Source organism: Garra rufa, chromosome 22 (genome assembly GCF_049309525.1).
Source record: "Garra rufa chromosome 22, GarRuf1.0, whole genome shotgun sequence".
In the NCBI taxonomy this organism is placed as follows: Eukaryota; Metazoa; Chordata; class Actinopteri; order Cypriniformes; family Cyprinidae; genus Garra; species Garra rufa.
Window position 1 is genome coordinate 13470047 of NC_133382.1, and position 16456 is coordinate 13486502.

General features: G+C 38.3%; 1 protein-coding gene across 3 annotated transcripts in view; it reads left to right on the forward strand.

The window, feature by feature from the left end:
* Positions 1-11837: 11837 nt before the first annotated feature.
* Positions 11838-16456, forward strand: part of kcnh4b (potassium voltage-gated channel, subfamily H (eag-related), member 4b) — a 37919-nt gene continuing 33300 nt past the window's right edge. For all 3 annotated transcript variants that reach the window (XR_012341411.1, XR_012341412.1, XM_073828007.1), the window contains exon 1: positions 11838-12282. Coding sequence is in view for 1 of the 3 variants with exons in the window: in XM_073828007.1 (XP_073684108.1) it covers positions 12207-12282 (76 nt within the window). In the remaining 2 variants the exon portion in view is untranslated. The remainder of the gene's footprint in view (positions 12283-16456) is intronic.

Here is a 16456-nt window from a genome sequence, read left to right on the forward strand (position 1 = left end):
TGTAACTGACTAGTTGACTAGTCTAACAAATCTCCAGACAGGCAAAAACATTTGTTATAAACAATCTATTTAGTACCGCCTTACATGATCTATGTCAGGGATGCCCAAAGGTGTCCAGCAGAGTTTAGTTCAAACCCCAGTTAAACACAGTTGAAGCACCTAATCAAACCGTTTTAGAGCCAAATGTGAACTTGAAAATGGAATAAGATTTTTTTGTAACTAACATGAAGACAAAGAGTATTTCTAATAACGGCACATGTTTTAAAATAGCTTTTTTAAAATGCTTTTTCTTTTTTTTTAATCATCATGGACACTTTTACCTGTCTGTGTGTTTTCAGATCTAGTACCCACTTCATCTTTCAACAAACGTTTCTTTGTGAACGCTTCTTGACACTGTGCCTTGTTTACAAAATAAAATGCTCCGATCAATCCTTAGATAATCCAGGATGCCATTAAAAATAAACTATCCACATGTTACTTATGGTTACATATACCATCCTTCTGATATCTGTACAAAGACTAAAAGACTAAAACATTCTATCATTCCATTTGCCCTATTGAGAACAGACATGGACTGTGTCAGCAAATGAATGTGCATCTGTATACTGTATCCAGTGTAGACAAGATAGCAGCAGTGATTGTAATTTCTATTTGCCTATGGTGAGAAGATGACTATTTGTCGATGCTTTGCTCTGGAGGCAGTGTTTATGCAAATGTTTGTGCCCGGGTGATGTCACCTTCCACCTCAGATCCAAATGAGCCGTTTTTGAAGCTTGATTAAATAAATATTTTGTTTATAATAACAACAAAAAGTACAGAGACCTCTTATTTGCCAAAAGATTAAAGCAAATTTGGTTTCCCATGTTATGACCCCTTTAATAGCAGTTACTAGAATGTAAATATTGTGTTACTTATTTGCTCCTGTGTAGTTATGTATTAATAATGGAACAGTCCAAATTGTTCCAAAGTATTATCCTAAATGGTTGTAGGTTGAAATGTGGTTATTTATTGTCAGTAAGGCAGAAAAATCTGTTACATGTTTGAACTCCCCATTTACTGTAAGACGCAACTGCTGCCACTGAGGTCATGATGGCAATGCAAAAAAGGGTCTATCTACTGCATCCAGTCACCAGTTTTTGTTAATGAAGTGTCAGACCAAACAAGTCGAATATTGAGTGCCACAGGGCTCAGCATTAGGTCCTGTAATTCTCTTCTTGCACTTTATATGCTTCCCTTTGGGGACATTACCAGGAACCATTGCATTAGTCTCGACCATTCTGCAGATGGTACTGAGCTTTATATTTCCTGCATCTTGACTTGCCAATTTAGCGGAGTGTATGATATCAAAGATTGGATTTCCTTTTCTATTTGGACAAAACAGAGGCATTAGTTATTGGATCTGACACTACACTGACCCCTAGTTTCACAGACAAGGCTCAAGCCTAGCACCAGACCGAAATGTAAGTCTGAGCTGTTTCAACTAAAAGAAACTTGCACTAAATGATCTTAAAATATATCAGTGCCTTAGTTTTGTCAGATGGACACCAGTAATGTTTTTTTTTTCTAAGGCACGTTTATAAAATGTACTTAAATGTTTTAATTGAACTATGGGCTAATCCTGTCTTAATCTAAGCCCTGTCTGTGAAACCAGGCCTAAGACACTTGCTGTTTCTTTCTGAAGCTGAAACTAGTGTTAAATAGTGTAGTCATCCTCAAGACTAGTTTGCTGTAATGTGCTCCTGGATGTCTTGCTGGTTCAAAAAATAAGATTCAGCTAGTTTAAAATGAAGCAGAGTGATTAAAAAATGTGATTATATCAACTTAATTTCATCATCTACTTCATTGTGAACAAAATTCTGTTCTCTACACACAAAGCTTTGAATGGACTCACATGACCTTCTTTTTCACTATAATCCATCATATGCACTATGGTCATAAAATCCCAGCCTGTTTATAGTTCCTAGCATATCAAAATCCACATAAGGAGGTAGATCCTTTTCTTATTTGGCTACTCAATGATGTAGTCAAAAGCTTGGAGTCAATTCGTAAGATAGGCTACATGTTTCATTTACAGTAAGCCCAGCTGTGCTCTAGAAAAGCCAACTATTCAGCTTTCACTCTCCTTTGGTCTTCCATATAGGGATATATATGCTGATTTCAGTCAGAATGAGATTTCCAGTGGAACAGAAACTCATTCACAACTCCACAAGAGGGGGCAAAATCCATTTCAAAGAGCTTTTTTTTTTTCTTTTCTTTTTTTTTTTTCTTTTTTTTTTTTTTTTTTGTGCAGTGTTTCTTAGCCCTTCCTGTCCTGTGTGTTTTCTGTCAAAAAATAATAGTAAATAATTTGGTATGTAATTTATTATAATGTTTATGCTATTTATTTTTATGTATTATTATTTATTAATATAATGTATAGCCTACACTCTAAAACATGCTGGGTTGAAAACAACCCAGTTTGGGTTGTTTGGCAATCCAGCACTGGGTAAATATTGGACAGAATGCTGGGTTATATTGACCCAGCTGGTTGGGTCAAATGTTTTTACCCAGCATGCTGGGTTGATTTATTTAAGTCAGCTGTTGTTAAAAGTTACCATGTTGCTGGCTTAAAATTAAAAATCACATGAAGAAATAGTTGAGACAACAGCAATAATCAAAACATGAACATTTGTTAATGCGCAAGAACAACCATGGACAAAAATTTATGATATGCCCATAAACAAACAATACAGAGATTAGAGAACATATTTTGACATCAAATAAAATTAAATTCAGTATTATAACAAATAAAAGGCATTTCCATCATGCAAAACAACCACTTTTGATGCATTTAACTGATTGACATCTTGCCCTTGTATGTTGAGTTGCATAAAATAATATAATTTACAGCACAGTAAAGACTTTAGAAATGCTTTATTTCACTGAAGAAGTTCACCAAATTGAAAGTGCTTGTTACGTCATTTTATTGGGTTGTTTTTAATATTTTTACCCAGGTCCTGTGTTGTTTTTTCTGCGCTCTAAAAAATGCTGGGTTATTTATTTTAATCCAAATTCTGGGTTCAGCTTGTTCATCATTTTATTGGGTTATTTTTGAATATTTATAATATTATATTAAAAATATAAAAAATCTCACAGAATTACTCAAGGCAAAAGGTGAACATTTATTAATAAGCAAAAACGTCCCAGGTTACGTATGTAACTATGGTTTCCTGAGGGAACGAGACGCTGCGTCAGAAACGCTATGGGGAACGGCATTGGCGAACCACACTCTGAATATTGTGTGTAACCAATCCGAAGGAGGGGCATGACGTCACGGGCGGGTGACGTAAGCGACCAGGAGGTAATAAAAGCACATGCGGCGGAGCCGGCATCAGCTCTAGGAATGAAGCGAGCGCTGCAGGGATGCTGGAATTATGGCCTGGCATTGAGCTGCATCAGAAACGCTATGGGGAATGAGATGCCCACGCCTCCAGAATTCCAAGTCCCTGCCTAGGAAGAGCTAGGGCAAGAGAACAGAGGAGCCAGGCTGGCTCTAAGGACAGGTAGTAAAATCTGACAAAGGTGAGAGGCGTGGACCAATCCGCAGTGTTGCAGATGTCCTGACAGGAGCACCTGCCAGGAGGGCTATAGAGGCAGCCATGCCTCAGGTAGTGTGAGCCTTGGCCCCCAGGCGAGAGGGGAGACCAGAGGACACAAAGGCAGTAGAAATGGCATCAACGATCCATCTACTAAAAGTCTGTTTGAAGCCGGATGCCCTTACTTAAGGGGTCCAAGACAAACAAGTAGCTGATCCGCCTTGTGCATTATACTTCTGCTGGTCAGGCTCCATGAATGGAGGAGGACAGAAGGCCTTGAGTACGCGGGCTGCGGTACTGAGGAAGGCACCTTAGGGACATACCCCGCTCGAGGGTACAAAAATACTTTGGCCAGACCGGGCGCAAAGCAGAGATTAGAGGGGGACAAGAAAAGGGCCTGCAGGTCCCCGACTCTCTAAAGAGACGAGAAGGGCTTTTCGAGAAGAAGCGTAATCTTTATCATGAGCATACGATCAGAGATCCGTTTATAGGCTCGAAGGGGAGGTCTACAGAGAGCTTCAGGTACCACAGCAAGGTCCCAGGTGGAACGCGAGGCTGCACTCGAGGCATCCGCCTTAGCGCACCGCGGAGGAAACTATAACAAGGGGGTCCTTGCCCACTGAAAGGTCACCAAGAGGGGCATAGTAGGCCGAAAAAGCCGCCACGTTAAAGGGATAGTTCACCCAAAAATGAAAATTTGATGTTTATCTGCTTACCCCCAATGCATCCAAGATGTAGGTGACTTTGTTTCCTCAGAAAAACACAAGCGAAGATTTTTAATGAAAACCGGCGTTGTCTGCCAGCCTTATCATGGAGCTGGATGGGCACCAAACCTCTAAAAGTAAACAAAAACATGCACAGACAAATCCAAATTACACCCTGCGGCTCGTGACGATACATTGATGTCCTAAGACACGAAACGATCGGTTTTTGTGAGAAACTGAACAGTATTTATATCATTTTTACCGTTGATACACAGCCACGTCCATCTCTCCTGAGCACGAGTTTGGCATCAGTCACGTCACGTGCACGCGCTCTGTCGTAGAATACGCAAACGCCGGAAGCGATCTGTCGCATGAATACGACACTCATTGTTTCCACAGTGCACAGAGATTGTGGGTATAGCGGCTATTCAAAATGTAATTACTTGCGCGTTTCCTGATTGTTTAAACCGATTTAAAGCTAAAAGATTACGTTTGCTTGCACAAACTCATCCGGGACTTTTCACTGATTTCCCCTTATGGCGTTTGCGTATACTACGCCAGAAGCGCGTGCACATGTGACGTGACTGATGCCAAACTCGTGCTCATGACAGATGGACGTGGCTGTGTATCAAAGGTAAAAAATGATATAAATACTGTTCAGTTTCTCACAAAAACCAATCGTTTCGTGTCTTAAGACATCAATGTATCATCACGAGCCGCAGGGTGGAATTTGGATTTGTCTGTGCATGTTTTTGTTTACTTTTAAAGGTTTGGTGCCCATCCACGTCCATGATAAGGCTGGCAGACTGCACCGGTTTTCATTAAAATTCTTCGTTTGTGTTTTTCTGAGGAAACAAAGTCACCTACATCTTGGATGCATTGGGGGTAAGCAGATAAACATCAAATTTCATTTTTGGGTGAACTATCCCTTTAAGGCTTCAGGGTGGAGTGGGTTAACCCTGCAGAGAAGCGAGCCAGCAGGAACTCCAGGACTGTACCAGACGGGCAGTTCACAGGTTTGAGCTGGTGGTCTCTGCACCAAGAGGTGGAGAGTCTCCACCTCAGGGCATATAGTTTCCTCATAGAGGGAGCTCTGGACTGGAGGGTGGTTTCTACAACCTCAGTTGAGGGACCTGAAGCTATGAGTTGTGCCCCCTAGGGGGCCACACCCACAGCTTCCACCTATCCGGAACTCCTGGGAGCAGAGCGATTGGGGGACAGTGTACAGACGCAGCCTCGGCCACGTCTGAGGGGGAGCTGGATGAAACGGAGAGAACCAGAGGGGACATTGCGATATCATCTGAGTCGCAAAGATGTCCCCTTAGCCTGCCAAAAATTCTCCATATTTGCTCCACCACCTCAGGGTGAAGCATCTGTTCCCCGGGCCTCGGCCCCTGCCTGAGCAGGACGTCTGCTCCCGCATTCGAATGCCCAGGGATGTGTACTGCTCTCGACAAAAGGAGTTTCCCTGGGACCACAGGAGGATCTGGTACGCCAGCTTGTACAGGGTCGTGAACGCAGACCCCCCTGGTAGTTGATATAGTAGACCACCGCTGTGTTGTCGGTGCGGATCCACATATGGCGATCTCTAGTTCTGGGAGGAAGTGCTTCAGAGCCCGAAACACGGCCAGCATCTTGAGGCAATTAATGTGCCATAAGAGATGGTGAGCACTCCCCAGACTGCGGGCCGAGCGGCCACTCATGACCGCTCCCATACCAGTGAGGGACACATCCGTCGCTAGCATTACGCGGGAACAAGGAGCTCCCATCACCGGGCCCTGAGGTAAGGACCAAATTCTCTTCCGCATGTCTAAGGCACGTAGGACCGCCGCGTGACCTTGATCATGTGAAAATGGGTTTCCCCTCGGGGAGAACCCTTTGGTCTCGAGCCACCACTGTAGGAGCCTCATGTACAGCCGTCCAAAAGTTGTTCCGTTGGATGCTGCTGCCATCAGACCCCACAGTACTTTGAACTGTTTCACAGTGAGTGACTGGCCTGATGGAGATAGCATCTCTTGTGGGCTAGAATGACATCTCGATGTCAGACCGGCAAGGGCTCAGAGAGAGCTAGAATCGAACAAATGTCGATATAATTGAGTATACGGATGCCCTGGAGTCACAGGGGAGCCAGAGCTGCATCCATATACTTCACGAACGTATGGAGTGAGAGTGCTAGACCGAAGGGAAGAACCCGATATTGGTACAGGGGAGCGCGAGAGGCGACGCTCTGTTTCAGAGCCTCCTGATAGGGGAGCTGGGGAGCTGCTTTCATTATAGAAATAAAACAAACATCCCAATAAACCCAATGAAATGACCCAACAAGCTAAACCAAGCATTTGGGTGCAGAAAGCTACCCAGCAACTTACATTAAAAATATTAAAAACAACCCAGTAAAATGACCCCAAAGGCTGAACCCAGCATCAATAAACATTTCCTAAACAAAAAAATATATATATTTTACGACATGATCAAAGGTGCCTTTAAGAAGATTTTTGGGTTAAAAATAAGTTGGTCCATATAAATGAATACAGAAACATACAGATTTTAAAGATAGATAGAGAAATTTACACCCAACCACCAGTGGGGCGAAAGCAGATCGTATGAAAATCTAGGAATGAGGTCTGAATTCATACAAATTAGCCAACATAGTTACAAATTGCTATGAGCGTATTGGAAATCATTTATTAAGCGAATGCATTAAAAACTGTTCAAACCTGTCTTTTTGTTTTACCCCAATTGACAGCAATAAGAATATAAACATGATTTACTTAATTTAAGAACATACAGTATAGTTATGAAAAATATTGCACTAAATAAAGAGACCATACAGGGCATTAGCAAGATAAAAACAAAAACATGTGAAAACAGAAAATTCAGTCATTCATAAGTTAGAATATTGACTAATACATGTAAATGTATATGTACATACATATGCATATACACTAATTTCTATGATCACACTGGTGCATGGTGGTACAGAACCGCACTGATGCCCAAACAAAACAATGTTCCTCTGCAAGTAAACTCCAGTTACTATACTGTACCTTTAAATTTCACAAAGTACTTTTTATTCTCTTGTTTTGAGAAGATTAGATGTACTGCTGTGGCAAAAAGCGCATAGAATGCTGCATAGAAATCTTGATGAGTGTGCAGTAGGTTTGTGCCCTTGTTCTTCTGCTGGCTGAGGTCTGTCCTCTGTTCTTCACTGTATGTGGGTTAATATTTTTAGCAGTGCCCTATTTTTTCATATGGTTGCGTTATTCTAGTTGCTTTCTGTGATTAGACAAAACCCTGATAAAACTGACCCTGGATGAATTTACCACCACAAGAAACAGCAAGAAATGTTTCTTTTACCAGTGGATGGAGCAATAATTTTACTTCAGATCTTTTTAACAAAGATTCACATTAGTATGCATGAATAAAAGCTTAAACCGACTAAACAGCTTAAATAACTTATAGCTGAATAAAATGCATAAATATTCATACCTCTGTTGTACTTTTTCAAAATTGCATGTCTGTAAACCATTAAAAAAATCCTTCTATATTAGTAGACATTCCAAGATTGTTGACTTAAAAACACATATTTAAAAAGATAACAGTTGTATCACCTACATGTACACTCTTAAAAACAAAGGTTCCAAAAGGGTGTTTTTGCAGTGATGCCATAAAGGAACCATTTTTGTCTCCCTAAAGAACCTTTCAGTGAATAGTTCCTAAACGAACCATTTTGAAGAACATTTTAAAAATCTAAAGAACCTTTTTCAACTATAAAGAAAATTTTCTGCATTTGAAAGGTTCCATGGATGTTCAATCATAGAACCATTGATGCCAATAAAGAACCTTTATTTTTAAGAGTGTAATTGTCCACATGGGCCATTGGTGTCTGGACACTTGATGAATTTGGCTGTATTTGTTATTATTATTTTAATTTTTATTTTAAGGCTTTTTATTTATTGTTGTAAAGTATGTGGACTCAAGTCAACACGTGTCGTTTTGTTTAATGGTATTGTATAAATTAATTTGACACTGACATTGGTCATGCCATTAACTTTCATTTACAAAGAACTTGCTCATTCTGCATATGGTTCCTCTGTTGTATAAAAAAGGCAAGTTTGAGTGTCCTGAGCAGACAGTGTGGGTATCCTTTAGTGACCCAGGGAGGATTTACAAGAGTGCATCTGTCAATGGATACTGTGCAAAGTCTTTCCAGGGATTTCAGAATCAATCTGTGTTGCACATTTTTTTCTGAGAGTGAGGAATACTGGGAAATTCCTTAGAGAAATTATCTTTGGCTCATATGAGCAGATGGAGGATTTTTCTCACAATGCAGAAAATAAGTTGACTTTATTGCCTTACAGACTCGTTTCTTACTTCTTTTCTTTCTTTTTTCTCTCTCTTTTCTATCCTGTATTCCTCTAAAAATTGTGGAACCTTTGTAGCATTTTGTGTCACTGCTTCCTCAGGATGAAGCTTTTGATAAATTGTTTGCTAAATAGATACATTTAAATGACAGATTTTTATGGTAGTAGTAATTTCATCATTAATTTTTATTCTGAAGACCGGAGGGACAATATATATTAGAATTTCGATTTGCTGACTTCTTACAACTGAAAAAATAGTTTGATAATAAATGTATGTTTTATGCAGTGCATTGGGTGGCATAATAGTAAATAAGTTCAGGTTCATTAAGTTCAGTAATCACTGCAATTTCCATCTATCAAATAGATTCTTATACCCATACTTTTTAGTCAATAAATGGAAACTCATGTTTATAGAAGTCATATTTCTCAGCTTTGGCAATTTTGCTGTTTTAGAGGAGATGAAAATATAATGCTGTCAAATTTGTTGATCATCTCTCAGCTGATGATGGTCTAGCCTCTCATTTCAAAATGGCTTTTGGAGGCAAAGGAGTGCAATTACATCTAAGCAAGTTAAATCAATTGTTGAACTCAAACTTCCATCTTTCTATGAAAAGTAATGGATAACTCTGCCCACACATTTTTTATTACTTTAGCTTTTAAGGGTTTAATATTAGATACATTTAAACTCATTTAACAAGCATTTTAGAAATGAAAAAAGTAACATTTAAAAGTAGCATTTTAATTTAAGTGTATTCAACCATTCTCTGTAATCACTTTTCACTGAAATAGTGCTAACTCTAATGGCGTATCACACCGAAATCTGAGTCGGTGTTGGGCTGCTGTTCACTGAGGGAACTACGAACTTTAGACCTGAAAGATGCCATGACTGACTCCATAACCTGCACTTAAATTCAGTATTGTAACAAATAAAATCAGTTTACTGTTATGCAAGGCAAAAGGCGTTTCCATCATGCAATACGATGCAGCTGACTGTCCTTGTATGTTGAGTTGTGTAAATATAATTTACAGCACAGTGCAGACTTTAGAAATAAAATAAAATTTATACAACCTTTATTTTGCTGAAGAAGATCATTATATCAGCAGCACTGAGAACCACTCTCTCCTGTAAAGGACTCAAAAAGTCTGTGCAGCTGGGTTGTTTAGTTGGAGATAGGTAGAAAAAAAAAAAGCATTAAAAAATGACCCAACAGCTCAGTTACAGAAAAAACTACCTAGCACCTAGGTAAAAAAATATTAAAAATAACCCAATAAAATGACCAAACAAGCTGAATTCAGCAATTGGGTTCAAAAATTTAACCCAGCATTGTTCAGAGTGCAGAAAAACTACCCAACACCTGGGTAAAATATTAAAAACAACCCAGTAAAATGACCCAACTGACTGAATCCAGCATTTGGGTTAAAAAAAATTTATATATATAAAAATTTATATAAAATTTATATATATTTATAAAATTTATATTATATATATATAAAATTATTCATGCAGAAATTTTGGTGCTTCCCTAATTAGATGCTTTAATCAGATTAGGCAGGTACAATTCTCTTTCACTTGCCCCTTCAAAAAATCTACTTATCCCAGACAAGCAATAATGTCGAGCTCTGTTATAAAATTTTACCTGCCAAAGTGGCTAGTGGGAGTGCTTGTGTTACCCACCACTGCGGAAATCCACCCGCATTTGGCAGGTTACCGGGTGTTAACTCTTCTATGATAAAAAAAAAAAAAAAAAAGTTGAGCCATACATATACCATCTTGTCTTTTTGCATTTAAATTTAGATTTATTCAAATCATTATTGTTAGAGTGTGACCCACAAACTCTAAAGCTGGGTATTATTAAGCCTCTTATTAAAAACCAAAAGTAGGTTTTCAAACCTCCCTTTTCTATCAGAAAAAGTGGTATCTTCACAACTATAAAAATATGGAAACTGCACTCATCACAGTTGCAAATGACTTACTTTTCCAAACATGGTTGCATATGTTGCTAGACCTCATACTGCCTTTGTTACTAGTATTGACCACAACATTCTCTTGGATACCCTTAAAAAGTATGCTGCAATAAGTGGAATTGCATTGGTGTCATTTAAACAATTTTCTGAATGTTATTATTTTGTAGCAGTAAATGAAGATGTGTCATATTGATCGCAAGTTCGGTAGGGCGTACCACAAGGCTCAGTACTAGGAGGACCATTGCTTTTCACAGTGTACATGCTATACTTGGGAGATTTCATTAAAAGTTTGTTTTCACGGTTACACAGACAATACTCAGCTCTTTATTTGAAAATAAAAATAAAAATAAAAATAGATGACCAGTGACTAGTAAAAATTAATTATTGGACCAAAAACCTCCACACATAATAGCCTAGAAAACTGCTTAACACTTGATGGATGTTCTGTCAAGTCTTTGTCATCAGTCAAGAACCTGGGTGTGTTGTCTGATAGAAATTTGTCATTTCTAACATTTTTTCATCTGAAAAATATCTATTAATTATGACATATGCTCTCATTGTCAAATGCAGAAACTATAATTCATGCATTTATGACCAGTGACAGCTTTTGTACCTTTTTTCTGAGAGTGTAGGTATATATGAACATGCAGATGTGTGATAGATTTCTTTCAACTGTGTGTGTGTGTGTGTGTGTGTGTGTGTGTGTGTGTGTGTGTGTGTGTGTGTGTGTGTGTGTGTGTGTGTGTGTGTGTGTGTGTGTGTACCTGGTATTCATCACGTTGTGACAAGGATAGGAATACCAGTAGATTTTAACCTTGTGGGGACATTTCTCAGGTCCCCATGAGGAAACAGGCTTATAAATCATGCACAATGAGTTTTTTTGATGAAGTAAACGTATGCACAATCTCCTGTGAGGGCTAGGTTTAGGTGTAGGGTAGGTGTAGGGCGATAGAAAATACGGTTTGTACAGTATAAAAACCATTATGCCTATGGAATGTCCCCATAAAACATGTAAACCCAACGTGTGTGTGTGTGTGTGTGTGTGTGTGTGTGTGTGTGTGTGTGTGTGTGTGTGTGTGTGTGTGTGTGTGTGTGTGTGTGTGCTCTCATTGGCTGATAAGAACTGGAGGAAATGAATAGTGGGTGTGGATAAAGAGAGAAAGAGTCAGAGAAGGAGGGGTGAAGACAAATGTAACTGTCTCTGTAGCTCCGCCACAGTGTGTTACAGAACAACAAATCCACGCCGTTCTGAAGATGCAAATCTTGTGGATTCTCATGTGCCATGCAGGTGTACACAGCTGAGACAGACTTACCAGAAAATACAAATGAGAAGAAACTAAGTGGAAGTTGGTTTCACTGTATGCTTGACAAGGAAGAAGGTTTGTTTGTTTCTTGGTCATACATCCACTGGACTCCAAAAGCTGGCTGTGGAAGTATACAGTGGGGAATCATCTTTCGGGGGATGTTTACTCTTTCAGAATGCGTTCTTTCTGCCGTACCTCACATTTTCCTTGGCCACCCTTCCACTGGGATGTACTGAGGATTGATGGTTCATACAAGATTTTCCCCTAAACATCTGCTGACTCTGGAAACCTGGCATCATGCCAGTGATGAAGGGGCTGCTGGCACCCCAGAACACCTTCCTGGACACCATCGCGACTCGTTTCGATGGCACTCGTAAGTAATAGCACAAATGCACACACCAAACCCACATGTGATAGAGCGCTCAAGATGAAAATGTACAGTTTTCAAGCTACCCTGAAGGGGAAGGATGTTCATGTCTATATCATCACCTTGTCCAAATGAATATGCAAAAAGAAAAATAATTTCAAACTTAGTTAGTATTTAAACTTTCTTCTTCTAAACTATCATCTTGCTGAGTCTTGTTAAACAAGCCAGTTAAACTATTGACATGTTCATAGAAGCTACCTGAATTATAACACATCTGGTTTAATGAGGTTTGATACTGCCACGGTAGCGCTTACATTAGGTATGTACGATGAAACTGTGTGCTTTGCATCTGTGTTTATGCACTTATATGTTTCTGACTTACCTGATCCGTAAATAATTTCCAGTTTTAAATAATTCTCTCCATTCCCATTGCTCAAACGGCATAATGCTAGCAATACCAAGGTCATGGATTCTGTCCCAGAGGACTGCACAAACTGACAAAAAAAAAAAAAAAAGTATAATTTCTTTTCACTGTATTTGTTATGGCAACTTACAGTTAACAAGAAAAAAGGTTAAACCAAATTAAAATGGTTACATTTTTACAAATTTAGTAGGAATGGGTGGATTGATTTTACAGTTTATTTAACAGAGAAAAGAAGGCACATCATAAGCTTCAATGCAAAAATAATTAACAGGTAATACATATTATGTGTCATAAATGATTCAACAATGCTTTGATAAAAAATTCTATGTACTGTATTTTTGCAGTACTATTATACATTAAACAGATTACTCTAAATCAATGTAAATGTAGGGCAGAGTGGGGACAGTTGCAACGTGTGCCAGTTGCAACATTGCTTATTTCTTCAATCAGGAATAAGATACAGTGATAATATTCATACTGCACATGCTTTATTGGCCCCTCATACTTCCTGGAAGAAATCAGTCACATGTGATTATTCCTTCTACCCAAAATAATTTTCTTTTTTAAAAAAGTATTTTTTTTAAAGATTAGATTTTTGGTCATAGTGTCTAAGTTGTTTGTGTGACGAATTGTAAAAACATAACATTTGAATCTGTGCATTCTTAGTTTCTAATAGGCATAGCTAGTGTGTTCCAATGATATGTTGTCAAGCTAATATACCAATTTTTATCATGGCTGTCACTGTAGGGATAGTTTCAACACACTGTTGCAACCATCCCAACATGCTGTCCTTTAACACAATATTGATTTAAAGCTTAAAAGCTTGCCATAACATTACATAATTGTAATTGTATAATGATAATACTAATGAACCCCTTTAATAGTTAGTTATCTCTCCTTTTTTTAAGTAAATAGGTAAAAAATCTACTTGTTACTTAACAATGTTTTAATTTACTATTCTTTGTTTTTTTACAGCCAATTTACCTTATTGAAGACCGTGACTGTGAACAAATAAAATAAAGAAATTGCAAAATTTAAGAATGATTTCATTACATTTTATTGAATGTTGCAACTGTCCCCTATTGTGGGGACGGTTGCAACATTTCACTTTGTCTATTTAAGTGTAAAGTGTACGTTTATTATAATATGTACACATGTTGCAGCAATATGGGTGAGTAGCTGACAGATGCGGCTTAATTGTATTAAAATGTTGGCTTTCTAATACAAACAGTCTCTGAGAAACTAAAGGAAATGCAAAAAGTGTTGCAACCATCCCCACTCTCCCCTATATATGTGATGTATCCTGTTCTGCAGGTTAATACATGTAGTGCACAGACACCACATATACTTGTGTTTTTGTTTCTGTTTTATCATGGGAGATAAATCTCTTGTTTTGTAGTAGCAATAGCAATGGCATAAGTCTTTGAGATGTGTGTGTGTGTGTGTGTGTGTCATGGGAAAAGTGGATGTCAAGGGACAAAGCTGTTTGTGTTCATGTAATCCTTTTACCTTTACTTAACAATAACCTTCAAGAAGCCACTCAATTCTCAATAATAACTGAATTTTATTATTTTGCATTGATATAGCTAATGTCTAATGAGTTTACCAACACAACGCAAAATAAAATCATTAAGCAAAACACATTTTTACACACTTCAACATATATTCTTTCTTAACAGTATTCATATTAATACCCAAACAAAGGCAGCTGTACAATGCATATCTAAAGATACAAAAACTAGAACACAATCCTCCCATCTGTGCTTTCTTACTAGTAATGAAGAAAATCCTTCACACAGCTTACAAACATAATCTCTTCTGTTAGGTAACATCTCAGTCTCACAAACACACAACAGAATGCACATTCACAGCATTTATTTAACAATATGCTATCTTGCAAACTGTACATTACCTAAAGAAATAAAATCTGTAAAATTTACTGTAAAAAACGGTAGCTGTGGTTGCTGGAATTCACTGCCGAAAACGGTATTCTACCGTAAATTTACATGCAACCACAGCTACCGTTTTTTGCAGTAAATTTTACAGATTTTTTTGTCAAGCTAATATACCAATTTTTATTTAGTGGCGTTGAGGACTGTTCAGACTTTTCGAGTGTGTCAAATTTCACCTTTTTGACCACACTGTTCTATTGCCTGTTATTTTCTATCAGCCAGAGGAGAAAGATGTTTAGTTGCTTGTGGGTTAATTTCCTTTTTCTTTGTCATGTTCTTCAAACTGGAGCTTGAATTGAAGTTAACATTCTGTTTTATTTTGACATTGTGTGAAAGGTAATGTTAATGATGTCTTAACTGGTCTTTATTTCTTACAACAGTTTGAGATGAACAGTTTAGAGACAGTGTTGTGTCAGCGATGTTAACTTCTCCTCTGAGACACAGGATCGTTCCTTGCAATGCTGGATGCTTCTGGGTAACAGAGCACCAGTGTACTCACAGCCCAAAATAGCTGCCCTCTTGTTGTCGTAGAGACCAGCTTTCCTGTGCTTCAGTCGCAGTGATGATACCGGGAGAAGCTGAGCTTTTGGTACTAACTGGTGACTTACTGAAAGAACTTTGAAATATCTATGAAGAGAACATGATTTACTTTGATTTATTAATGATATATGCTGATTCTTTCACTTTTATTGTTTATAACCTTTAATGTAGATCAGGGCTAGTTGCCACACAGTTTTACTCTAGTGAATATTTCTCAGCGTAGTTTATTTTTAAATGTATACTTGCTCTTGGCTACAGTTTGTGGTAGTATATAGTTGTGGTAGTATATAGTTGTAATGGGTTGGTTTTGATTCAAATATATACAATTGTATGCATTTAAAAAGCAGGACAGATGTGAATAACAATTTTAGGAAACCAACATCAATCATTCGCTCTGCTGCAGACACCCTACTGCTGAAATTGAGCAGTGCTCAATCTGCCAGTAAATATCTGCCAAAAAATGTAGAGATCCATTTAAAAGCCATAACTTACAAAACGTTTGTGTGCAACAAAAAATGTCAATCTTTTTTGTTCACAAATGGGCAGAAATAAAAAATATAGAGCATCCATCAATCTTAAAAGCACCATTGTTGTAAATCTCCAGAAGTCTCCAGAATGCTACAGTGTACATCATTAGTATTGTTTACAAAAAAACAAAATTACTTTGAGCAGCAGAACATTTTTGATAAATGAATAATATTTATAGCTATATAGATGAGTTTTATTAAGTTACTTACTACATTAAATACTGGGTCAAGCAGTATGGCCAAGTTCTGACATGTCTTATCTCACATCAACAGTATATTAAGGCAGAAAAGTGTGAGTTCTACAAAATCTCATTCTTCTTGGACTCAGTCCTAAAGGCATGGAGGTTACTGCTGTCAGCGGCCTTAGTCTCAAACTGTCAAAGAATTTCAACCTGTCCTAGGATTTGAACATTTCTACAGACATTACATACATAATCAGAGTTCCACTAGTCTTCAACACTCTCAAGCACCAGTTCACTTGGGACACACCAAGCCGACTGTCGACTGTCAGGCAATGTCGGGTGTTTTTTGAGTGTTGATTGGCTTTAGTTTTTCATTGTTCCACACTGTTGGCTTTAGTCCAGGGGTGCCAGAACTTGGTCCTGGAGGGCTGGTGTCCTGCGGAGTTTAGCTTCAAACACCACTTAGACACACCTGAACCAGCTAATCAACTTTTACTAGGCCTACAAACTTTGACACAAGTTGGAGCTAAACTCTGCAGAACACCGGCCCTCCAG